The sequence below is a fragment of the Seriola lalandi genome, unplaced genomic scaffold (genome assembly GCF_002814215.2).
Source record: "Seriola lalandi dorsalis isolate HSWRI2012SDOR001 ecotype SW California unplaced genomic scaffold, Sedor1 jcf7180002054984, whole genome shotgun sequence".
Classification (NCBI taxonomy): Eukaryota; Metazoa; Chordata; class Actinopteri; order Carangiformes; family Carangidae; genus Seriola; species Seriola lalandi.
This window is the reverse complement of record NW_019525533.1, coordinates 225967-251235: the sequence shown is the minus strand read 5'-3', so window position 1 is coordinate 251235 and position 25269 is coordinate 225967. Positions and strand designations below refer to the sequence as shown.

At 44.8% G+C, this 25269-nt stretch overlaps 1 protein-coding gene across 1 annotated transcript in view; it reads left to right on the top strand.

Annotated features, from left to right (window-relative positions):
• Positions 1-24759, top strand: part of LOC111647305 (uncharacterized) — a 33954-nt gene extending 9195 nt beyond the window's left edge. Inside the window, exons 11-62 of the mRNA XM_087171333.1 lie at positions 1095-1205; positions 1289-1399; positions 2045-2155; positions 2662-2769; positions 2862-2972; positions 3071-3181; positions 3282-3392; positions 3622-3732; positions 3821-3931; positions 4750-4860; positions 5385-5495; positions 5655-5762; positions 5922-6032; positions 6197-6307; positions 6414-6482; positions 7113-7223; positions 7484-7594; positions 8183-8293; positions 9153-9263; positions 9368-9475; positions 9912-10022; positions 10270-10380; positions 10945-11055; positions 11195-11305; positions 11420-11530; positions 11665-11775; positions 12182-12289; positions 13010-13120; positions 13545-13655; positions 13770-13880; positions 14387-14497; positions 14630-14737; positions 14824-14934; positions 15083-15190; positions 15659-15769; positions 15877-15987; positions 17474-17584; positions 18127-18228; positions 18600-18704; positions 18805-18918; positions 20367-20471; positions 21026-21130; positions 21222-21329; positions 21513-21623; positions 21760-21876; positions 21959-22069; positions 22745-22849; positions 22981-23085; positions 23170-23274; positions 23381-23473; positions 24354-24446; positions 24536-24759. Coding sequence (XP_087027459.1) covers positions 1095-1205; positions 1289-1399; positions 2045-2155; positions 2662-2769; positions 2862-2972; positions 3071-3181; positions 3282-3392; positions 3622-3732; positions 3821-3931; positions 4750-4860; positions 5385-5495; positions 5655-5762; positions 5922-6032; positions 6197-6307; positions 6414-6482; positions 7113-7223; positions 7484-7594; positions 8183-8293; positions 9153-9263; positions 9368-9475; positions 9912-10022; positions 10270-10380; positions 10945-11055; positions 11195-11305; positions 11420-11530; positions 11665-11775; positions 12182-12289; positions 13010-13120; positions 13545-13655; positions 13770-13880; positions 14387-14497; positions 14630-14737; positions 14824-14934; positions 15083-15190; positions 15659-15769; positions 15877-15987; positions 17474-17584; positions 18127-18228; positions 18600-18704; positions 18805-18918; positions 20367-20471; positions 21026-21130; positions 21222-21329; positions 21513-21623; positions 21760-21876; positions 21959-22069; positions 22745-22849; positions 22981-23085; positions 23170-23274; positions 23381-23473; positions 24354-24446; positions 24536-24694 — 5685 coding nt within the window. The 3' untranslated portion in view covers positions 24695-24759. The remainder of the gene's footprint in view (positions 1-1094; positions 1206-1288; positions 1400-2044; positions 2156-2661; positions 2770-2861; positions 2973-3070; positions 3182-3281; positions 3393-3621; positions 3733-3820; positions 3932-4749; positions 4861-5384; positions 5496-5654; positions 5763-5921; positions 6033-6196; positions 6308-6413; positions 6483-7112; positions 7224-7483; positions 7595-8182; positions 8294-9152; positions 9264-9367; positions 9476-9911; positions 10023-10269; positions 10381-10944; positions 11056-11194; positions 11306-11419; positions 11531-11664; positions 11776-12181; positions 12290-13009; positions 13121-13544; positions 13656-13769; positions 13881-14386; positions 14498-14629; positions 14738-14823; positions 14935-15082; positions 15191-15658; positions 15770-15876; positions 15988-17473; positions 17585-18126; positions 18229-18599; positions 18705-18804; positions 18919-20366; positions 20472-21025; positions 21131-21221; positions 21330-21512; positions 21624-21759; positions 21877-21958; positions 22070-22744; positions 22850-22980; positions 23086-23169; positions 23275-23380; positions 23474-24353; positions 24447-24535) is intronic.
• The last annotated feature ends 510 nt before the right edge of the window (positions 24760-25269 follow it).

Below are 25269 nucleotides of genomic sequence, written 5' to 3'. Positions count from 1 at the left end.
TGTAAGATAACAACAGTGTTAGCATTAAATAACTCCGGTCTCATGCAGGTGAAGTATAAAGAAGGTCTGAAGCAGAAGATTCAGAGCAGTTTGTACCATCAGCTCCCAGAGACCACAGAGACACAGCTGGCCAAACAGCTGTCTGAGCTGCAGAGTGAGGTACAGCACCGGACACCAGCCTCGCTCACACGCCGTCACGTTTCATCCGGTTAAAAACACACGTTCAGCTGAAAGTTTAATGTCTTTTTACGCTCAATAAAAAGGATGTCCATCAGCAGCAGTGAAGCAGACTTATTCAACAAGTGTTTCTCTGAACTCGGCCCCAGATGAAGAGGCTTGTACTAAATATACTGTTGAGCTGTGAGAGTGATGACAGTGTATTGTGGAGAGTCTCTTCTCAGTCGTGCAGCACTTTCATGAAAAACTCAGACCCACTCAAACCCAAAATATCTGATTCATTAAAGGAGAGAGTCACAGTTTTATTAAGTTTATTACAGTGATTACAGGTTTTAAAACAGTTCTATGTTTCATGTTAAATGTTGTCATCACTCTTTGAGTTGGTTGAATTCATTGTATCATATCAAAGCAACCAATTTATGTTGTTCTCACTTTATTAACAATTAACAACAACATTTCTTTATTCTCTGCCAAAAGCCAGAGGGTCTCCGTCTCACAGTCTTCAACAACATTATTTTAGTTATTTTAGTTTCCTCAAAAATCGCCTCAAAACAACTTAAATGATCTGTTTTCTGTCGCTTGTCGGGGGGCAGATGGCGGCACAGTGGTGCAGTGGATTGCACCGCTGGTTTCAAACCTGCTGCAGCCTTTCTCTGTGGAGTTTTTCATGACTCCAGGTTAGTTAGTCCAGCTTCCTCCCTCAGTCCAAAGACAGGCAGGGGACGACGGATGAATGTCTGCGTCCATGTTGCATTTATTGAATGAATTGATTGTGATCATGAAACAGGTTTAACATTTCATCCTATGTGGAACCCAGGAAACAAACGTCCTGAGGGTGAAAGAGCAGGAGAACGTGCACACGTGGAGGCACGGTTGTTTTGTCTAATGGCACAAAGCTTGTGTTGTGATTTCTGCAGGCGAAGTATAAAGAAGCTGGGAAGAAGGAAGTGAATACGTGTCTGTACTCTCTGCTGCCTGAAACCCTGGAGACGCAACACGCTAAAGAGGCCGGGGAGCTGCTCAGTGAGGTGCAGAGCTTCAACAGGTCTTCACTTCCATCGTGTTTCAGTGACGCGAGCACAGACGTTAAATCAAACCTTCTTTTCCCCAGATTAAGTACAAGGAGAGCGGGAAGAAGGAGATGTCCAGCTCTCTGTACTCCACTCTGCCCGACACCTCACAAACCAGCTTCGCCAGAGAGATGACTGACATGCTGAGCGAGGTACCTGCAGTCAGAATAATCAGACATCACATGACTCACCTTCTCCAGGTCGCTGTGGCGTTCTGCCGGCGTCCTCCAGCCCCGTTTTCACTGTCTCCCAAAATATCTGCAACACGATGAGGGTGTAGCTGATATCACGCTATCACATATCACATGACGTGTCCACTCAGACGTATCTGATCTTCAGTAGCTGCTTCACCTGTAAACGTGGAGTAAAACAAACGTAAAGACTGAAGCTGAATCAACATCAGGTTTAAAATCCTCCTGCAGCGTCACCGTCTCATCGTCTCTGATGTTTCTATCATGAATTGGTCATCACACGTGTGATTATCATCAGAAAAGGATCAAAGAGGTTATCAGCGTTTTAACGCCGCGGCGCAGATTCAGTCTGAGATAATGAGGCCCGGCTCGCTGTCAGCGTTTGATAAAGACGTGTTCATCAGACAAACCATGAAGAGAGCTGTTAGATAAACACAATGTAAAACACGGAGAGGAGACTCAAATAAAAGCGACAATAATCAATAGAAAAAGAGGTTAATTATTGATTTTTAATTTGCTCAGAGAAACAAACTCGTCTACATGTAAAGTGTTTAAGTGTCCGGAGATCTTCTCCTCATGTGTTTGGTTTCTTTTTTCTTTTAACAGAACAAATACAAAGAGGACGGGAAGAAGAGCCGCTCTCACAGCATCTACAGTCAGCTGCCCGAGACCGCCGAGATGCAATTTGTGAAAAACGTCGCCGAGCTGCAGAGCGAGGTGAGGAGGAGGAATCTGTCATCCAGACAAATGTTTTCCATCTCCGTCCCCCACGAGGTGACGACATCGAGCGCACCTGTTCGAAAAAGGCCGATGACAGGCTCTGGTCTCGATCCTTCAGGAAGGCCTATGACACTGATTTTTTGGTCCCGCCCACTATAAAAGCCTCCGGTCCAGCTGATGTTTTCTCACAACAACAACAAAAAGAGGAAGAATCTGATTGGTTAACTCTACTTTCACCACCCTTTCATTTCTGAGGCACATTTGATAGAAAATGAGGCTAAAATTAGAATTAGAATTAAAATTAGATTAAATGAAATATTTTTAAATGGTTTTCCGCCACTCTAGATAAAACTGTATATTATTTACAGGTGTCAGGTGTTTGACAATTACAAACATTTGTCTGAATTTACAGAAGCTGCAGATGTGAGGAGCCACTTTAATGTGTCCGTGTTTAATGAATTTAAACCTTTAAATCTCGTGTCGTTTGACTGAACTGATTTTAGATGAAGTACAAAAAGGGAAAGAAAGACGTGTCCAGCTGTTTGTACTCCACCCTGCCTGAGACTCTGGAGACGCTTCATGCCAAAGAAGCTTCTGAGCTGCAGAGCGAGGTAAAAACACACGAGGTCAACGCACACGCCTCCGTCCGTCCCTGTGTGACGGCTGCAGCTGGATAACTGTCTGTGCTCCCGTTTGCCTTCAGCTGAAGTACAAGGCGGCTCTGAAGAAAGGTCTCGGCTCCAGCCTGTTCCACCTGCTGCCCGACACCTTAGAGACGGCCCACGCCAGAGACGTCTCCGAGCTGCTCAGCGAGGTGACGACAGGAAGGAGAGGGCATGAAATCTTCAGGAGGAAGTTTCTGTTGGCTGGTGGATGAAGCTGTTGTTTGTTTGTTTGTTTGTTTGTTTCCAGGTGAAGTATAAAGAGGACGGTAAGAAGGAGATGAGCATGAACCTGTACTCGCTGCTGCCTGAGACCATCCACACCCAGCACGCTAAAGAGGCGTCACACCTGCAGAGCGAGGTATTCAAACTGCTGTTGGAGCGCGTTTCAGAAAGCGTGTTTTCCTCTCACCGACACAGTGAGAGTTTCATCATGTGACGCTCCCGCCTGTTTCCTGCAGCTGAAGTACAAAGAAGGTCTGAAGCAGAAGACTGAGAGCAGTTTGTACCATCGCCTCCCAGAAACCACAGAGACACATCTGGCCAAACAGCTGTCTGAGCTGCAGAGTGAGGTACATGGGCGCATCTTATGAGATGTTATTTCAGTTCATGCAGGGACAGATCTACTTGTTGTTTTTATGTGTCACAAACTGAGGAGAAAAATGAATCAAAACACAGAGAAGTTGTGAGAGATGCATGAAAGCGCCATTAATGTCAATGCATGATGAAAACACCTGGAAAAATCAGGTGTTGTCGCCAGCTAGAAGCTGCTTGAACGGCTGTGTTTATTTCATATTGCAGACCAAGTACAAGGAGGCAGGTAAGAAGGAGGCGAACACCTGCCTGTACTCCCTGCTGCCTCACACCATGGAGACGCAGCACGCTAAAGAAGCTGCAGAGCTGCTCAGCCAGGTAACGCTGGTGTTTCCTCTTTTATCTGAGAAAAGAATATGTGGTTTCTTCCTTTTATCTCAGGTAAATTCCCCTCTGCCTTCCACAGATCAAGTACAAAGAAGGCGGGAAGAAGGAGATGTCCAGCTCCCTGTACTCATCTCTGCCCGACACCTCTGAAACCAGCTTCGCCAGAGAGATGACTGACATGCTGAGCGAGGTAAAACTATATGGCCACAAAAATAACTTAAAAGAAGAAGAAGAAAAAAACTGACCGTCTTGTATTTTATTTTGGAAAGTTTCCTGTAAAGAATTAGGGGAGAAGAAAAAAGTGTGGAGAGGCGGACCAACACAGTTTTGGTTTGGGAGAATAAGAGAAAACACAGAATAAGACGAGTCTTATCCTTTAATGGGTTAGATTTAGAACCTGTGGTTAACCTCTTGACTTAAATTTGAAGTTTCCCTGCTCACTGTAACTTTCATTAAAACTGTGAGATTCAGACACTGAGCTAATGATGCTGCTGAAGTTAAATCAATGTGAGAAATCATGAATTTGTTTCTTCAACCTCGAACATTTTGGACGGAGATAAAACAAAAATGTGGGACGGATCCTGGGTGTGCTTCATCTCCGAGCTGGAGCCTCCTCAAAATAACTGCAGTGAGAATGCTGTTTGATTAGTCATAAATAATCACTGCCTCCATTATCCCATGCTCTCTGATGTCTATCAGACGCTCGTCAGAAAACGGCATCAAAGGAGTTTCGCAGCCTGTTCGTAACCTGCACCGGAGAAGAGTCGTGAACAGTGTCTGATCTGAGGCCAGGGAGTTATGGGAGACCAGATTTATATCAAGTGTTTTCAGGAAAAAACAAACTTTCTGGTGTCTCATCGTGACGCCAAAGAGCCTCAGTGGAGCTGCGTCACAGATTTTAAACGTTTGCTCTGTTTCTTCACCTCTGCTCGGGATATTAAGAAAAGTATATTTTTTGCCTCGTACATAAATAAAACTCATAATCGTGATCGTCTCCATCTCTTTCAGAACAAGTACAAGGAGGACGGGAAGAGAAGCCTCTCTCAGAGTTTTTACTCTCAACTCCCAGAAACAAGCGAGACTCAGTTTGCTAAAACTGTGTCTGAGCTGCAGAGCGAGGTGAGGGAGAGACTTCCTGCTCTCTGACCTTTCACCTTTGCGACAATATAGTTCTGCAAAGACTGAGGTTTGAGTTTACAGGTGCAAAGAGGTTTCACATCTATGCAGACGACACACGACTCTACATTTCTCTTTGTTTTCAGCAGTATTTTAAACAATATCCGTCTCTTGGGTTTTGAGTTGTAACTTCTGTTGGAAAAGGAAAAGATGTGGAGATTCTAGCAGGTTTTAGAGCCACTGAGCAAGTGAAGATAAGATGCTCCTTTATTAGTCCCACAGTGTGGAAATTTACAGCGTCACAGCAGCAAAGTGACAGAAGAAAGAAAGAAAAACAAACTGCAAAATGGCAAGAACCAAATACTTGACAAAGATGAATAGTATAATAAAGTAAAATATAGTAGGTAAGTAAGTAAGTAGGATAGAAGTTAAAGGCTCCTGGGTTATTATTGATGCTGAGCTTTAAATCAACAGAACAGATTTTTAAAATCAGGTGAACGTGTGAAACAGTCTTTGTTGTGTTTCAGATGAAGTACAAAGAAGCGGGAAAGAAAGGAGCGACAAAGTCTTTGTACTCGACGTTACCCGAGACTCTGGAGACTCAACACGCTAAAGAGGCGTCGCAGCTGCAGAGTCAGGTACTGACTCACCTTTTGTCGATAAAGTTAAGTTGTTGAAATCAGACGTTAAACTCTCTCTCATGAACCTGAACAAAGACCCACCCACGTTTAGAAAAAGCACCTTGTTTCAGCTGTTGACTGGTTTATTTCTCTTAATGCTGCTGATTTCTCCTGCAGCTGAAGTACAGGCAGAGTTTACAGAAAGACGCCTCCAGTCTTTTCCACCTGATGCCAGAGACCATCGAGACCCAGTTTGTCAGAGAGCAGACGGAGATGCTCAGCGAGGTAAACACTGAAACCATCGTCACGTCACTTTAAAGATTCACTATGTATTTAATTAATTCAGTTTTCATATATTTTGTGACCTCATCGTGTTTTCTCTGACTTGTTTTCCTGCTGTAACTCTCCTCTCGTCCTTCCGTCTGTGTTTTGTTCCGTCACAAGGTCAAGTACAAAGAGGAGGGTAAGAAAGAGATGAGCATCAACCTGTACTCTCTGCTGCCCGACCCCATCGACACCCAGCACGCCAAAGAGCTGACGGAGATGCAGAGTGAGGTGCGTTCAGGCTCCTGACGATTTCATGCCTTGACAGAATTACCTGCAGACTTCATATCATTTAGGAATTTACCCTGTAATTATCTGTAATATCTCTAAAGATGAGTGGGGTTGAAAGATCCCTCTCAGATTCAGGCTTCCTCTCTCTGTGACTGTGTCTCCAGGCTAAATACAAAGAGGCCAGTAAGAAGCAGGCGTCTACGTCTCTGTACCATCGACTACCAGAAACCCTGGAGACACAGCACGCTAAAGAGGCGTCACAGCTCCAGAGTCAGGTACACACACCTGCACACATGCATCATGCACACTGCAAGTTTAAATGATTCTTCCTCCTCAGCGAGCGAGCGAGCGTCCATGTTTTCTGTCCTCTGTGTCCTGCAGATCTTGTATAAAGAGGCCGGTAAGAAGGAGATGTCGTGTCCAGTTTACCACCAGCTGCCGGACAGATGTGTATAAGAGACAGGAACAGCTCGCCACCATTTTAAAACCACGAAGCAACATCTTCCCCAGGTTCATTCTTCATGCCAGCAGACGTGATGATGAGAAACATGATTTATTCATCCTCTCATTCTCTGTGTTCAGAGACATGAGACAGGCTGAAAAAAAGAACGTCTTTCCGGAGCTTTCAGCTTCATCTCATGGTCTTTGTCAGCAGCTGGCATTAAAACGACTCGGCTGTAATCATGTGACCTACGTACGGGGAATAACAAGTGGAAGGTCAACAAGACAGAGTGGACGCTTCATCTCTGCCGACACATGCTGTCCGTGTCTCTGGCTGCCATCTGTACCCGTGGCAGTGATGTCACTCGGCAGTGATGTCACACGGCAGTGATGTCACACGGCACATCAGTCACTCTGAGGCTGATGAAGTGAAGCAGCGTCTGTCAGAGGAACGCGAGGAAGTGGACCGGACGCTGCGATGTGATGGAGAACAGGCTGCTGCGCTCACTTAGTTATGAATGAATGAATGCATTATGAATGAGTGACTTTATCTGTTTCTGTGGAGCTGTCGTTTCCTCTGACAGCCGACGCTGCTCGTTGTCACTGTTGTAAAACAAGTTTTTGTGTCTCTGGTTGTAGAACAAGTACAAGGAGGACGGGATGAGGCGCCTCTGTCAGAGCTTCTACTCTCAGCTGCCGGAAACCGCCGAGACTCAGTTTGCTAAAAGTGTCTCTGAGCTGCAGAGCGAGGTGAGACGAAGCAGGACTCGGTTCGTCTTCTAGCAAATAAAATGAAGATTAATGAGGTTGAATCTGCAGCAGATAAACCTGCATGTTCTCGTCTTGTGAGATTTAACTTGTAATGTGAGTCTTTAGTGCAGCAGGGAACTGTTTATGGTCCTTGAGAAATGCAGTGATCGGTCAGTAAAGTGTTCACAGGAGGTTTAAAGAAAAGGAGAAACAAGAGTCAAGAACAAAATAATAACGTCGCATTAAAATGTTGTTTTCAGACAAAGTATAAGAAGTCAGGGAGGCAGGAGGCCGGCAGCTGTCTGTACTCTGTGATGCCTGAAACCCTGGACACTCAACACGCCAAGCAGGCGTCACAGCTCCAGAGCCAAGTACTGACCACGCATCACACACACTCTCATCACTGCACGTCACTGCACAGCACAGCCGTGCCCTGGAGTCCACGCTTCACTCTCTCCTAATGGAGGTTTCCAGTATTTTTAGAAATGAGCTCCTTTGTTTTTCTCGCTCAGAGTTGCACGAGGAGGTCGATACCTCGCTCCTGTCCGTCTGTTAAAACCGCAACTTGTCATTTTTACACAGAATAAATAAAGGAGATGTGACATGTTGATCAGCTGTAGAGCTGCGAGTGGATGAATGTTATCTCCTGCGGACAGAGCCAGACTGCTGTTCCCTCAGTCTTCTCATCTTCCTTTAACCTATAAATACTTCTGGCTTCAGTCTGGCAGTGATTTATTTTACCTTTTTATGACGTTACAGACACAATAATGTCAGAAAACAAAGGAAAGCTGCAGGATTTTCAGATCAAGTCAAAAACTGTAAAAGTCAAGTCGGCAACAATTTGTTCAAAGACTAGAGTATTTTTGGCAGAGATTGAGTTGAAGTTTTTACCAATATTATCGATTGTTTTTTTTCCCAGCATGCAGTTCTTCTCAGTCAGACTCTGTCCATTGTTGCAGGTGAAGTACAAAGAGGACGTGCAGAGGGATTTGTCGTCGTCTCTGTTCTCCAGCCTTCCTCAGACCCTCCAGACTGAGCTGGCCAAGGAGGTGACGGAGCTGCAGAGTCAGGTGACCGACACTGATCTCCTCCTCCGCTGTGATTGGTCAGTTTGTGGAAAGTCTCCCTGACAAACAGGAACTCACAGCGCTTTAACGCAGCAGCACCAACACGTCCTTCTGAATTAAAGACTGGTGGTTAAAAGCTGCTGCTGCTTAAAATCATAAAACTGTTATAAAAGTATCATGTATTAATATTATTTTCCACTTTCACTTAATAATTTTTCCATTCAACACAGGAATTTAACCCTTTAATTGCCAGTTTGTTTACATAGAAGAAGAAAAACACAAAGAATGAAATTTCCATAAACTAAATGTTTATCAGTCTGAGATATGTCAGTGATTAGCAACAATATTGATTTTGATTCATTACAATTTTTTGTGCAAACTCACAATCAGGGAGAAAAATGTTATTTATATTATTATAGATTGTGTGATTTTATGTTGTAATGGCAGAAGGATCAAAAAATAAACACAAAATGATCAAAACAAAATCCAAAATGAAAAGGACACAAGAAAAACAGACAGAAAACAGTTTTGCGTCTTTGTGACCTTTGTGTTTCTCTCTCTGTGAGCCGGTGCTGTCGGGTCTGAGCCGCCACAGAGTCTCCACCACAGCTTTCATATCTGAGCGAGAGGAGGAGGCTGTTCCTAAAATAAATCCTCTGAACTCAGACCGATGCTGCCTGACACCCACCGAAGCTCAGCTACACCTGATGGAGTCACACAGCTTCAGGATGAGAGTGAAACCTGTTCACATCTGTTCACATCTGTTGTTCGCCGTGACTCGGCCTCTGAAACTCGCTCTTCGTTCAGTCTGAATGCTCCTTCAATTAACGGCCGCTGTTGGTTTGTTTGTGTTGTGCTGCAGGTGAAATACAGAGAGGGCTGCAAGAAGGAGGCGGCCTCCTCCCTGTACCGCCTCCTCCCCGAGACGCCACAGATGCACTTTGCCAAACAGATGTCGGAGATCCAGAGCGAGGTGCCGCTCCACTTCCCTCTCATCGCTCACCCAGAACTTCTCACTGTGCGGCGTTTTCTCTCTTTACAGTGTCTCGTCTGTTTGTTTGTTTTTCTCCTCTTAAGACAAAGTACAAGACGGACAAAGAGGATCTGCCCAACACTCTGTTCTCGCTGCTGCCCGAGACTCTGGAGACTCAGTTTATCAAAGAGATGTCGGAGACACACAGCGAGGTGGGAAACTCTCTGTGTGTGTGTGTTTACTCATTCAGAATATACGGATCAGGACAAACAGTTTCTGAGCCTACATCATTGTTATAGAGCTCGCATCACTACACAGGAAGTGATGTCATCGTCTTTCTTTTTTTACCTGCCCTTATGAGGCAGAAGCTTGTTCTGTCGGACTGTGACTCCTCATGATAACAGGCGTCTCAGCACCAGAGGGAATCGCTCAGACAGCTGGAAGCCCATTGGTTGACACCTGATAAAGCCCGCTGGTGATGTCACAGAATGGTCGCTATGTCAACAACCAATGGGATGTGAGACAGATAACACTGGTCAATGAGGAGAGTTGTAAGAAGTTGAAGACCAGTTTGAGGAAGGAATGTGGTGGGTTTACAGAGCAGTAACTTCCTGTGTGTGTGTGTGTGTGTGTGTGTGTGTGTGTCAGGTGAAGTACAAACAGGCAGGGAAGCAGCAGGCGGCGTCGTCTCTTTACTCCAAACTTCCTGAGACTCTGGAGACGAAACACGCCAAAGAAGCGACGGAGCTGCAGAGTGAAGTGAGTGTCCACCTTCATCTCTCCGTCTGTTTCCTCCCTCGCTCTGTCTGCTGCTCTTCCTCTGCCTCTTCTCCCCTTTTCCATCTCTGTCTCTCCGTCTTTCACGACTACTCCTCAGCAGGAAGTACTTCCAAATCTTTCCTGGACGAACTAAAACCAAAACTTTCTGTACAAGAAGAAAATGATTTTAAATGTAATTCTTTAAATCTCTTCTTCTTCTTGAACTGTGACGTTTCTTTTCCGACAGAAAAAGTACAAAGACGAAGGGAGGAAGGAGATGACGTCGTCTCTTTACTCTCAGCTCCCTGACACTGCAGAGACCCAGTTCGCCCGCGAGATGACTGAGATACAGAGTCAGGTACGAGTTTCCTTCTGCGTCTGACCTCTGACCTCTGACCTGATTAACAAAGTAACTTTAACGAGCTTTGTTATCTGGAGATGACAGAATAATTATCTCGTTATCTTAACAAAAAACTGTTTTTCCTGATAACATCTCTTTATGTCGGGATAATGAGCATAACGGCATAAAAAGATATTTGTGATTGTGGCCTTTCTCAGCTTCTGTAGTTTTGCTCTTTTTGTTACAAAGAAGAGAAAAGACGAATTCATAAAATACAGACTTTGGATCAATATGCAGCAAATATTTTGTGGTTTTATTGACAGTTTCGACAGTTTTCTTCTTCTCTTGTTGCATTAGAAGTTCTTTAATACAACACATCAAACAGAATAAAAGAAGAAGGATTCTCTCTTGTGCTCAAACACAAAGTCGAGCTGCAAGCGTTAAGTTGGAAACAAGAGAAGAAAAGCAGAGCGAAGAGCGAAGCTACAGACAGAAACAGTTTGGAGAAAACATGCAGCATAAAACAACCTGACAAAGAGACACGTTCTGTCTGAATGCATCTTGTTGTCTCGTCACCTCCAGAACAAGTACAAGGAGAGCGGGAAGAAGAGTCAGACCGTCAGCGTTTACTCGCAGCTTCCAGAGACCAACGAGATCCAGTTCGCCAAAGCTGTTTCTGAAATACAGAGCGAGGTGCGGTGAGAGATACGTTCCTCTGAGGTTTGGTTGCATCACGTCATAATGATCACAGTGATTATTCATAAGGAGGGAAGTCAGTTTGTGGATGACTGGTTTCCTTTTGTACGACATCGTGTTTTGTCTCGTGTTGCAGACCAAGTATAAAGAAGCAGGGAAGAGAGAAGTGTCCAGCTCTCTGTACTCGAAGCTTCCCGAGACTCTGGACACGCTGCGCGCTAAAGAGGTGTCACAGCTGCAGAGTCAGGTACTGTCAGCCGGAGTCGGGTTTACTGTCCCGTTCTTCCTGTGTTTAGAGATTCAGTAAGTTAGTGGAGTTTAATTGTGTCCGTTGTGCCGCTGCTCTGCCGTCTTCCTGCAGGTGAAGTATAAACAGGACAGTAAGACGGAGGCGAGCGGCTCTCTGTATCACCAGCTTCCTGAAACCACAGAGACACAGCTGGCTAAAGAGCTGAGAGACGTTTACAGCGAGGTGAGACACACACACACACACACACACACACACACACACACACACACACACACACACACACACACACACGCACGTTAAACTCACTGCTACCTCACGGTGAGTTTGGTAAGTAAACTCTGCGTGTTGTGTCTCAGGTGAAGTACAAAGAGGAGGGAAAGAAGGAGATCAGTAAGAACCTGTACTCGCTCCTCCCCGAGACGGCCGAGACGCACTTCGCCAAGCAGATGTCAGAGATACAGAGTGAGGTGAGGACCCTGAACGCACCATCACAAACTCAAATGTTGGGTTTCAGATCATTGCACCACAAATAAAGTTTGACCTGAATTTCACTAAAAAATGTTGTGTAATGTGCAGCTTATATTTTGCACCATTAATGATAATAATTCAAAGTTTCACAGATGAATAAATTATTTATTATTTTAGTTTGTGTTACCCTTTAATCTACGTTTTCTTATAAATAAAAACAATAATTTTCTTTTAGTTTGTATCATTTATCACGTTGGATATTGATAGTTTTCGTTCATTTATCCGTTATATTTTGGTGAAAACAGTTTAAATACAGACAGCTGATCAGTTTGTGTTCACGCAGTGACTCAGTGGTTTGAAAAGGAAGTTAAAACTGTTTTAATCGACTTGTGTTTTTGTTTCAAGTCGACGTACAAGAAGGACAAAGAGGATCTGCCCAACACTCTGTTCTCGCTGCTGCCCGAGACTCTGCAGACTCAGTTTGTCAAAGAGATGTCGGAGACACACAGCGAGGTGGGAAACACTTAACTTATTGATCAGGTCGTGACGACGTAAATCTGTTCTATGTGACAAAATATATACTTATAGATGATGTATCTGATTCCTCTGAGCCACAGAGCGCCGTTGTTTCCAGAAACACAGAAACTCACTACAGCACCAAATGTGGATTAATCCGCCGCTGAAAATAGTCCCTGAACTAATGCTTGTTTCCTCCTGTTTTTTGAGGAACGTTTGTTAAAGATGATGGTGTCCAGCTGTTTGAGGAAACCACTCGTCCTTTTTTGATGAATGATGTGTTTATTTTACACGAACCTGAGGTTATTGTGTCCAGAGAATATGTTTAAGTGTTTGTGCTTCATCTCCATGTCAACACAGTCCAGATAAACGCTCTATTCTGGTCCTGTTATCAGGAACACATTCATAGCTGCTGAACCTCTCAGCCCTTCCTCTCTCTCTCTCTCTCTCTCTCTCTCTCTCTCTCTCTCTCTCTCTCTCTCTCTCTCTCTCTCTCTCTCTCTCTGGTGTCTCTTCACCTTCTGTCCCTCAGGTTTGGTTTGAATCTGGCACCTACAGACACAATATTCACCTTTGTTGTTTGGATCTTTTCAAAGGAAGTGGTGATAAAAACGTTTCCTGACTATTAAACGCTCCTGGATAAAAGCCACCAATCTCAGCTGTAACGCTTGTTATTAATGTGGCGTTTGTTGTTGTTGTTGTTTGTTTTTCCTGCAGGTCAAGTACAAGGAGGCGGGAAAGAAAGAGGCCAGCAGCTCCCTGTACCACCGGCTGCCTGAGACTCTGGAGACGCAGCGTGTTAAAGAGGTGACGGAGCTGCAGAGCGAGGTACGCATCTATTATTCACACTCACTTATTCACATTTCATGATGTTTCACATTTGAGCATCGAAAACACTCAGAGTGATTCCTTCTCTTCAGTTGTGATGTAATATTTAGTATTATTTAGGCGGCGGCGGCGGCGGTCAGTGCGAGCACACGACAGCCTCATGAAATCTGCAGCAGTTAAATGAAGAGGAGAAGAGTGTAAACAAACCTCTGCTCTCACTGCCGTTCATTCTTCAGTCCAACCAACGAATTCATGATCGAATAATATTTTGCACTTTGAAGACTCTCTGCTAAACTGAGGAGATTTACACTTCAGTTTGTGGGAGCTGAGTTTTGTCAGCGTTTTCTCCCCGAGGAGCAGAAGCGTTTGTGTAACGTGACAAACAGCTGGAAACTAAACAAAGCCGATGTTTCGTTTCCTTCAGAACAAATACAAGGAGAGCGGGAAGAAGCTGATGTCGTCCAGTCTGTACGCTCAGCTGCCGCACACGGCTGAGACGCAGCTCGCCGCCAAGATGTCTGACCTGCAGAGCGAGGTAAACACACACACACACACACCTGCAGTGACAGGTTCACATGAAGGCCTCTCTGTCTCTGATATACTCCTGATGTGTGAATGAGTCTGAGTGAGTTTCTCTTGTGTTTTCCAGAGTAAATATAAAGAAGACGGGATCAGGGGCCTCGCTCAGAGTTTCTACTCTCAGCTGCCGGAGACCGCCGAGACGCAGCTCGCCAAAACCGTCTCTGAGCTGCAGAGCGAGGTGAGCAAGATGGTCGTTCCTTCGGGTTGTGAGGAGACGGTGCTGAACGCTGAGCTGCTGCTCTGCCTGTAAAACCTCCCTCGTCAAGTTAAACACCATTAATAACTCATTAATAACTTAGTCAACCAGGCGCGGAGGCACATGTAAACAGTTTATCCCTGGATATAAACTACCTGGAGTATATCCAGGTTTCTGTGGCATGTAAACACCTGGTGGTCCAAGGTTTCTGAACCCTCTCATAGAGGCTGAGATGGTGAGAAATCTGCAGGCACACGATCAGAAACTGAAACCTGTTATCATCACGTATATATATCCATGTCAACGCCACTTCCCAAATATCATCAAAAACAGGATAAAGATCAAAATCAGGACACTCCAGACACACTCACACTCACTGACTGTGAGGAGAGCTGCACAAACAGGATCAATAAGAAGTGTAAAAGGGAAATGAGCAGCAGTCAGGAGACACACTGAGACGTGTGGCTGACAGCTGATGTTTCCTTCAGGCCAAGTACAAGGAGGCGAGCAGGAAGGAGGCGACCAGCTGTCTGTACCATCAGCTCCCCGAAACTCTGGAGACGCAACACGCTAAAGAGGCGACGGAGCTGCAGAGTCTGGTACACACACACACACACACACACACACACACACACACACACACACACGAAGGGTTAGCTTTGTAGAGATAGTCCAAGACTTTTGGACCTCATGAACGACCCTGACGTCCAGTGTCTCTCTGCCGTCTGCAGGTGAAGTACAAGGAAGGTAAGAAAGAGCTGAGCTGCAGCCTGTACGCTCTGCTGCCGGAGACCGAGCAGATGAAGTTCGCTAAAGCCGCCACGGAGCTTCAGAGTGAGGTGGGTGGACGTCCACACGCTGTCAGTAAATAACAGTACACAGGATACTTTATTCTTACATCTTTTTTCTCGTGTGTGTGTGTCAGAATAAATACAAGCAGAAAGGCAGACAGGAGAACAGCATCAGCGTTTTCCACCAGATGCCCGAGACCAAAGAGACAGAGTTTGCTAAACAGATCTCTGAGCTGCAGAGCGAGGTGAGAGGCTGAATCAGTGTTTGTCCATGGATGTTGAAGTTAAGAGATTGTTGTGGAAATATATTCATATCTTAATATATTTCTGTGTGTGTGTGTGTGTGTGTGTGTGTGTGTGTGTGTGTGTGTGCGTGTTGTATTTGTCTCTCAGACAAAGTACAGGAAGGACAAAGAGGATCTGCCCAACACTCTGTTCTCGCTGCTGCCGGAGACTCTGGAGACTCAGTTTGTCAAAGAGATGGCGGAGACACACAGCGAGGTGGGAAACTCACTCTCTCTCTCTCTCTCTCTCTCTCTCTCTCTCTCTCTCTCTCTTTATTATGTGTTTGTCTTGAGTAGACATCTTGATAATTTATAAAGAGGCTTTTCACTCTGTTTGTGAGGCTGTTAACTGTTAACAACACAAAGTGCCATCTGGTCATTAAAGCCTTGAGGCGTCTCAGGTTTATTTTTTTTATAATTATCAGACCTTGAAAAAGTCTTTTTAAAACGTATTTGGACTATTTGTCAGAAACAGTTTTATAACAAACAGTTTTATATCGTCAGCAAACAGGTTTATATCTAGTTAAACCAACATCTGTTTAAATTCTCTTCATCATTCAGTTTACAACAAAAAGGAAAAGTAGAATATTTTCAAGTGACAATGTTCTTGAAATGAAATGGAGAAAGTGTCTCTGGTGTGTTATTGTGTAAATATTGGTCTAATGTTGTTGTTGTTTTCTCCCAGAGTAAATACAAGGAGGCGGGTAAGAAGGAGCTGATCAGCAGTTTGTATCATCTGCTGCCTGAGACCAAAGAAACTCAACACGCCAAGGAGCAGACTCACCTGTACAGTGAGGTAACGACCACCTGATCTCACTGTCTGTTGACTCTAAGAGTTCGAGCTCCCAACATTTGCTTTAGTAAATCTGCAGCTGTGGGAAACTGCTGTGGTTTGTGTTGCAGAAAGCGTACAGGGAGGAGGGGAGGAAGGAGGCCGGCTGCAGCCTGTACGCCCTGATGCCCCAGACCATCGAGACGGTGTTCGCCAAAGAGCTGAGCAAGACGCAGAGCGATGTGAGTCCGACCTGACCTTCACTCAGTGCGATGACATCAACATTTATCAGCTGTTGAAAACATAGAAACTCGCAGCAGATTGAAGTTGTGAGTGAGTTTAGTGTCTGTGAATCAGAGACATGAGGAGTGAACATCTCCAGACAAATGTCAGACAGGTTGGATCCTGATCCGCCTTCAAACAAAACAGATGGGAGGAGCTTAAACAGCCACGTCCAACAATCCTCTCTGATTAACACACACACACACACACACACACACACACACACACACACCAGACACGAGTTTGTTGTGTATAATTTTGTGTGCTGAGGCGTGAACACATGTGAGCAGCTGTGTTGTGCTCCACAGCCTGAGGACACGGACACTGACCTACTGCCTGCACACACACACACACACACACACACACATACACACACACAGATAAATGCCAGTGTCAGGTTGGATCATGAAGTGTGACAGACGAACAGAAGCGCAGATGTGAATGAAGTCAAACTGTAACATTCACTTTGTGATGCTGGTGTTTCTGAGCAGGTGGCAGATAAACAGATAAAGAGATACTACATTACCCAGAATACTTAGAGAGAGAGAGAGAGAGAAACACAATCTGAGCTGATTCGTGGGCCCACCAGAAGAGATTCAACATGTTGAGGTGAAGTGAGACACGTTGCGTCGCTGCCGTCGCCTGCAGCGTCAGACCGAGAGGTTTCACAGAGGAGGGTCATCGTCCGGTGTCAGTCAGCCCCCAGGAGAGAGGGAGGGGGGGTGGGGGGGCAGAAAATCAAAGCCGGGGGTAAACTGGGACACAGGGTGGAAGCTTTCTGGTTTCACGTCTGTTGACCGAGCAATGCGTCGCTAACTGGAGCGTGTAACTCAGACTACCTTCACCGTCCCACTGTCTTTGTGTCCAACACACTGAAGGCTTTTAATTTGTCTTCTCCTACTGTGTGATGTGTCCGCCTGTTATTGGAGACACTATTGATCTGTATGGATGTGATGAGGCGGCTCCGGTCTCCTCTGGTTGTATTAATGAAAACGTTATGAGTAAATAAAGGGAGAAGAAGCGCAGGCGGCGTGGAGGATGAAACATGTTTATCTTCTCGATGGTGTTTATTCTCTCACGGCTTTTTATATAATTTAGTAAAACTTTTGCTTTTCGTCGGTTTGTTTTTGAGAGTGAAACCGCGTCAGGTCTGTGAATCCGCTCTGGCTTTAATATTCATCTCTGCGTCACGCTGTGAATTTCTCATTTTCACAGTGAGAAGCAGCTCGTCTTATTTTTAGGCAAATGAGCGAGTGTGTTTTCAGTCGTTATTCAGCACCAGGCGGAATTAGTCATCACTTATTTTCTCCCTCCATCCATCACGCTCCCTTTTCTTTTTTGTTCTGTCTCAGTTTAACCGCCTCTCTCTTTCTCCGTTCCCTCATGTTTTTATTTTTGCCTTTTATCTTCCCCCCCCGGCCGTGTCCTGTCTCCGTCTCTCTGTAGAAGTTTTACAAGGAGCAGTATAATCGGGAGAAGGGGAAGTCCAGCTACACCAACATGAAGACGCTGCCTGAGGTGGAGCACGCCATGGAGGTCAACAAGAACCAGAGCGAAGTAAATAAACAAACATACGCATTACACGTATGTAACGTTTGCTCTGCCACGCCACTGAACGCTGCCTCGTCTGTGTGGAGTTTAAGGAGAGAGACACTGATGAAAATGAAGCTTTTTGTAGATTTTATTCCTGTAAACAACCGATTCATTGATTCAAAGTGAGTCAGAGAGATTTGAACAGGCTGTAAAACTCTTTAATCCAGAGCTCAGAGACGCTGAGTCTCAGCCTCTTCACTTCCTCTTCACGTCCTCGACCTTCTTTTTTAACATTTTCATCCTCATTTTTAAAGCTGTGCATGAACAGACACTTTATATAATATCCTTTATATAACCTGAGGTTCTCATCAGGTCTGGACTCAGAACCGGGGGGGGGGGGGGGTTCAGCTGTGTTGACGTTTAAAATTAACGATCACAGAGAAAATTACAGACAATGAAACGTCTTGAAGCTTGTTGTGTTTTATTGTTGTTGTTGATTTTGTATTTAATCATGTTTTATGTGTAATGCACTTTTATATTTATTGATTTTATTGTTATGGTCTCAGATCGGCTACAGAAAAGGTAAAGAGGAGCTTCATCACTACAACACGGAGCCAGACAGACCTGACATCATCAACGCCGCCAACGCCGCTAAACTGGCCAGCGATGTGAGTCTGTGTGTGTCTGTGTGTGTCTGTGTGTGTGTGTAACCACGTCCTATCCAACATTCATTTCCATGACAACAGTCCCGTTCACCAGCTGTTCTCCGAGTGGAAACGCTGATTAATTATAGAAAACGTTCTGCTGTAAAACATTGAACTGTCGTTACGCAAGAGCGTTCTGCAAGGTTCATCTGTGTGTGTGTGTGTGTGTGTGTGTGTGTGTGTGTGTGTGTGTGTGTGAGAAGAATGAATGTAATGTCTCTTAAATTTTTCAGCATACCAGTAAGTGTGTGTATTCATTTTGTGTCTTTGAATTATTTGTGTGTGTGTGTGTGTGTGTGTGTGTGTGTGTGTGTGTGTGTGTGTGTGTGTCACAGGTGGCCTATAAGAGTAACACTAAGCAGCTGGTTTACAACGACTGCTCTCTTTTGGCCAGAACTGACATCCAGCACGCCAAGGAGGTTTCAAAACTCGCCAGCCAGGTAACACACACATGCACACAGCCTTCCCAGCATGCACTGGGTCTACCACAGGGCTAACGGACATGTACAGGTCGTTGACCTCTCTCGCCCTCTCCCACAGGTGAAGTATAAGGAGAGCTTCGACAGACATTTAAAGGGCCAGAGGCCGCGGTACAACCCCCTCGACTGTCTGTCCTTCAAACACAAACAAGCTGCTGCTGCTCTGGCCAGTCAGGTGAGCGAATCACCTGGTCACATGATCTGTGTCACATGGTTTTTAGGTTCATATCGGCGCTAAACACCAGCTCGTTACATCTGAGGTTTTTGATGATGAAAGTATCTGGATCTGGTCAAGCAGCTGCACCTGTGTTTTAATGTAATTATCATAATTAATTTAGTTTACTTTCACATTATGGTTCAAGTCGTCAGAATCATCAGGATTGTTTCACCTGAAGACTTTTTTATTTTCAACCTCTCAGATAAACTAGAGGAACAAACTGTGTGTGTGTGTGTGTGTGTGTGTGTGTGTGTGTGTGTGTGTTCATGCGTGCCTGCATCATTCACTTTGACTCACTCCAAAATTCAGTCTGTTGTGTGGGTGTAACCATGGCAACCTTTCTAAGGCAAATGGAGAGGGAACTGTGGGATGAAAGCTGGAGAAGTTGAAGAGGTTACACACACACACACACACACACACACACACTCGTGCACATACACACGCACACACTCGTGCACACACACACACACATACACACATGCAGCCATGGTTCAGTTTTAGTCGGGTGCTGCCCACACAGCCACAGAGAGGAGCCTCTCCACTTCACAGCGTTACGTAACAGCTTGTTGTGTTGAACGCTGCCCGGTGTTCGTTCACTCAGCTGCTTCTCTGAGAGCTACACACTCCTCACACACACCATGACACACACACACACACACACACACACACACACAGGCAGCGTTTCACTTTAAGTGGCTCAATCTGCAGCTGATTTTAGCCTCAAACATCAGAGCCGTGTGGAGGAAGATCATTTCTACATGTTTGCTTTTCCTGAGCTGTGTAAAAACACGGCTGTAGTGACGTTTGCTGTTTGCCACCATCTCTCTCGTTTACTGAAGCCGCTAATTATGGCGGAGAGGGAGGGGTGAGCAGGAGGAGGTGACCCTGGCTGAGTAAACACGCACCAAAACAGCACGACCACAAGACTCTTTAAGTTAGAGCTGAATGTTGCGCAAACAACATGTTGTTGTTATTTTGGCAGATATTATGATTGTTTTGCATTTTCACTTAAAGAAATATTTAAAAAATAACAATAAACTTTATTTATAGACCACTTTTCATACAAGAGATGAAGTTCAAATAGTGCAATAAAATAAAGGCGGATTGAGGGACAATGAAAACAGACAATAGAAAGACAGTAGACAATAAAATGTGTAAAAGAAAGTAAAAACAGAAAGCAGTAAGAAAAGTAAAATATGAGAGAATGAATTAAAAGCCGAGTTAAATAAACAGGTTTTCTGCTGTTCTTGCAGCTCTCAGCAGGTTTTCCAAAGTTTTGGATCAAAGTTCTTGTTCCTAAAATGATGAGAGTTTAATGGAGGAGAAAAGGTTGATTTTTTCCCTCTGGAAGTAATGAAATAATAAAAATAAAAATCCTAATTAAAAACTCTTAATCTGTCCTTCAGGTGAAGTACAAGACAAACCAGAACCAGAAACCGGAGGGATCCTCAGACCTGCCGAACCTGCTGCAGCTGGAGCACGTCCTGCACGCCACCAAGCTGCAGAGCAACGTACGACAAAACACTCCCGTACATACATGTACATGGATCTGTATATATTTACATGTACTATTTCACTGCTGCTGTCAAATCTGGTGCAGCTTCAGTTAAATCCACAAAAAATAAAAATGGTGATGTAGCTCAGCTGATCAATAACCGTAGAAATTATGATTTTACTAAAACAAATATTCATCAACGTATTTGTGTTTAGGAGGAAAATTAAAACACAAACAAGATTATTTATCAGATTTATTGTCAAAGTTACTGACATGCTTCTGGCTACAAAGAGCTGATTTTACAGGACACACACTCCACCCACCTACACAGTGTGTGTGTGTGTAAAACCTGAACACCACATGCTAAAATTTAGAGCGGAGGAGTCCAAATGTATTTCTAAAAATAAGTGAAGAAGGTTTGAAACGTCCAGTTTCTGCACGTTCAAGCTGGTAGCTGCAAACATTTAAACAACATTTGAATATAAACACTTACAGAATCTGTGTGTGCATGTGTGTGTGTGTGTGTGTGTGTGTGTGTGTGTGTGTGTGTGTGTGTGTGTGTGAGATCAGGTGGAGTACAAGAAGAAGTACGAGCAGACGAAGGCTCATTACCACGTTGCTCTGGACACGGCTGAACAGCTCCACCACAAGGAGAACGCAGTGCTGCACAGCCAGGTGACACACCAGTGCTGCCCGCTCTGAGTGTGTGTGTGTGTGTGTGTGTGTTTACCTGTAAACAAATGAGTCAGCGTGTTTGTTGTTTCAGGTGAAGTACAGAGAGGAGTATGAGAAGAGCAAAGGTCGCTCTCAGATGGAGTTTGGAGACACTCAGACGTACAGAGTGTCGAAAGAAGCACAGAAGATGCAAAGCGAGGTAAAACTCTCCCTCTCTCTCTCTCTCTGTCTCTCTCTCTCTACTGTGTCTGAATGTCTCTCTCCCTCTCTCTCCCTCTCTCTCCCTCTCTCTCTCTCTGTCTCTCTGTGTCTCTCTGTCTCTCTCTCTGTCTCTCTTTCTCTACTGTGTCTGAATGTCTCTCTCTCTCTCTCTCTCCCTCAGAGAGAGTACAGGAGGGACTATGAGGAGCAGATGAAGGGGAAAGCCTTGGTGGACGTAGACCAAACACCTGGATACCTGACAGCACGCCATGCCAGCAGTCTGCTGAGCGAGGTAACACACACACACACACACACACACGCTCAGATATATACGTAGCATTTAAGACAGTTGTTGTTCTATATGTTGTTATTTTAATGTCTTAATTCATTCATTCATTCACTCTTTCATCTGTTTCCTCTCTCTGTAGAAGGAGTACAGGAAAGACCTAGAACAGGAAGTGAAGGGGCGTGGCTTATCTGGCCTCGGGCTGGAGGACACACCGGAGCTGCTGAGGGTGAAAAACGCCAATCAGATCCTGAACCAGGTAAAACTCACTCACCGCAGCCACACCTGTAAATCTCGCAGGTGTTCAGACTCTGACTCCGGTCATGTGACGGCGTCTGCAGAAGGAGTACCGCAGGGACATGGAGAGGGACGTCGTGGGTAAAGGCATGGAGCTGAGCGCCGACGTCCTGGAGATACAAAGAGCCAAGAGAGCGTCAGCGATCCAGAGCCAGGTACCTGTGTGTCTCATTACATCTAATTAATCACCTGACGGCCACAGAGTAAATGAAAGAACCTTTAACCCTTTACAGTTATATTACTATTCCATGGTGTTTTGATTAGTTAATGTATATATTTATATATTATTTCACCTATATGTTATTTATTTATTAGTTAGCTTTTTATTTATTGTATTTTATTTTATTCTGTCATCTCTGTATTTTTTACAGTTTCTCAGTTTCTGATTTTAATTCTTATTCTTTTTTACATAAAACTTTGTGCTTAAGCTTGAAAAGTGCTATATTGATAATTATTATTATCATAATTAATATTATTATAGATCCACATGTATAAAATGTAGGTTTATTCCAGAGTTTTTGACTCAAACTTCACATTTTCTTAAGATAAAAACACACGAGTGCAGAAACAGATGTTTTAATAATACAGTGAAGAAAACATCTGTGTATTTAGGAAAACATGAAAAATAAAAATGTACATGAAAATACTTAAAGTTTCTCTTAATGAGACAGGAAAGGAAAAAAACAAGTGAAATAACTATATGAGAAAGAAGTTGTCATAAAACAACAACAGCTACTTTACAGTCGTGGTTTCCATAGCAACAAGCACCCTGCAGATGACAGCACGTGTGTGTGTGTGTGTGTGTGTGTGTGTGTGTGTGTGTGTTACAGAGGTCGTACAGGCAGACGGAGCAGCTCAGAGAAACCTCTTACGGGACGGTCACAGACACTCCTGAGCTGCTGCACGCCTCCTACCTCCGAGACGTCTACAGTCAGGTCAGTGTGGAGAGAGAAAACACCGTCACATCCAAACAAGTCTGAGAAAACTGAAACAGCTCCATGTCAACCTCTCTCTCTCTCTCTCTCTCTCTCTCTCTCTCTCTCTCTCTCTCTCTCTCTCTCTGTAGAAGAAGTACAAGGACGAGGCCGAGCGGCTGAAGGGAAGTTACAGTCTGGTGTCTGAAACCCCGGAGATGGAGCGAGTCAAAGCCAACCAGAGACACATCAGCTCTGTGAGGACACATTTTATTCTGCTGTTTCACTCCCTGTGGATCTGAGAAACTGGAGTCTGACCGCAGCTCTCTGTCGCCCTCTAGCTGCGATACAGCTGGGACTCCAAGCTCATGAGAGGTCTGATGTCTTCGGTCGCAGAGACGCCAGAGATCGTCCTCGCCAGAGAGAACGCCAGGAAGATCAGTGATGTGTGTTCTTGTTAGACGTCGTTTGCATGATTTGAAATGATGGTGGTGAAGTCAGACGTGTGTTAGAGCCGGTGAGAAGACGACACACTGCTCCTCCTCTGTGCAGGTGCAGTACAGGGAGGAGGTGGGTCACGGCACCGCCGTCATAGACACACCTGAGATGGAGCGAGTCCGACGTAACCAGGAGAACATCAGCTCAGTGAGGACACACACACACACACACACACACACACACACACACACACACACACACACACACACGCTCATGCAGGTTGATCTGGTTCTGTAACTCTGGATGTTTTTTATGTCTTCACGCACAAACATTCATTTTGACTCAAGGATGAACTGATTAGGATTCGGTGGTCAAAGGTCAAAGGTCACTGTGACTAAACAAAACATGTTTCTGGCCATAACTGAAGAATTCTCTCACTGATAATGGAGGTAAACTGCAAGGCAGCAATTCTAGTTTGGTCATGTTGTGTGTGTGTGTGTGTGTGTGTGTGTGTGTGTGTGTGTGTGTGTGTGTGTGTGTTTTTTTTGCAGTGTCATTAACTGACTGGGCAGAACAATCATCCATTCAGAGAGCAGAACAGGACCACACACACACACACACACACACACACACACACACACACACACACACACTCAAACCAGCTCTGGTGTCATGGTGACCAGGCCAGGTCACTGTTGGCAGCCTGTGTGTGTGTGTGTGTGTGTGTGTGTGTGTGTGTGTGTTTGTTTGTTTGTTTGTTTTGAATGAGTCACATTTTTCCCATCATTCCTGCCAACAGCTGTGACCTGCTGGGATCCAGAGTCGACACTGAGGGCGACTAAGATCATAAATTCTGTTCAGTTACCTGTTTGAACCACCTGTTACTGTAATTCCACTTCCTGTAGATTCTTCACATTAAAAGCCCACCAATACCACGAAGACAGGAAGTGCTGAGTTGAGTTTAACAGAGAAAACAGAAAAGTTACAAATTAACTTGTGCTTCACTCTGCTTGATACGATGTAAGAATTTAAAGTAATTACAAATCTGTAATTACCACATGATCATCATCGTCTGTCGTCCCGTCAGGTCAAGTACAAGCAGAGCGCAGTGAAGGCCACGAGCGTCGGAGTGACGCCCGAGCTGGAGAGAGTCCGACAGAACCAGGACAACATCAGCTCGGCAAGACACACACACACACACAAACCAATACACAGCTGTTTATTTCTCAGTGTGATGTCACATGTGATGTCATGTGTGCGTGTAAACAGGTGAAGTATCAGCGCGGGCTGCAGGAGGTGAGGGGGCGGAGCTGCACCGAGCTGGACACACCCGAGTACAGGCGTGTCAGGAGGTCTCAGGACTCGGTTTCCATGGTAGCGGCCCGGTTGCCGTGGCTCCCACCAGGGCTGTGGGAGGAGCTAACTTGAGTGATGTGGCACCGCGGTTGGGGCTGTCGCACCGAGACTAACACGCATCACCAGAGAGCAGGGAGTGTGTGCTGTCTCTTATACACATCTCAATCATCAGAGATCATTTTAATAGCTGGTATTAGTTTCTGTCGTAATCAAAGACTGGTCACTCGTGTTTCCGGCCCTTTATTTTGACATTTCCGTTTTGGTATCCATGTGTAACGGGTTTTTTCTTCTTACTTGATAATTATCCGTTTTAGATTAGAAGAGGAGATTTAAATGTTACATAGTGAGGACAGGTTGTCGGTCGAGTAGCAATCATGGAATAAAATTAATTTTTTATACTGCTTTTCGGAACAGCATTCATTTCCGGTGTTGTGTCGAAATATGTTTCTTCATCGATTTTTGTTTCCCTTTTTAACTTAAACCAAAATATATATCCCCAATCCAAACGAGTCGTGTTTTGAGGTGGTTCACCTCAACCTATTCACCTGCTAACTACATTTAGTGATCTCCACGACGCCTAACCGTCACCTCACAAGGTGCGACAGACAGCGGCAGTGGAGACAGAATTCGACGGGGACACATTTCAC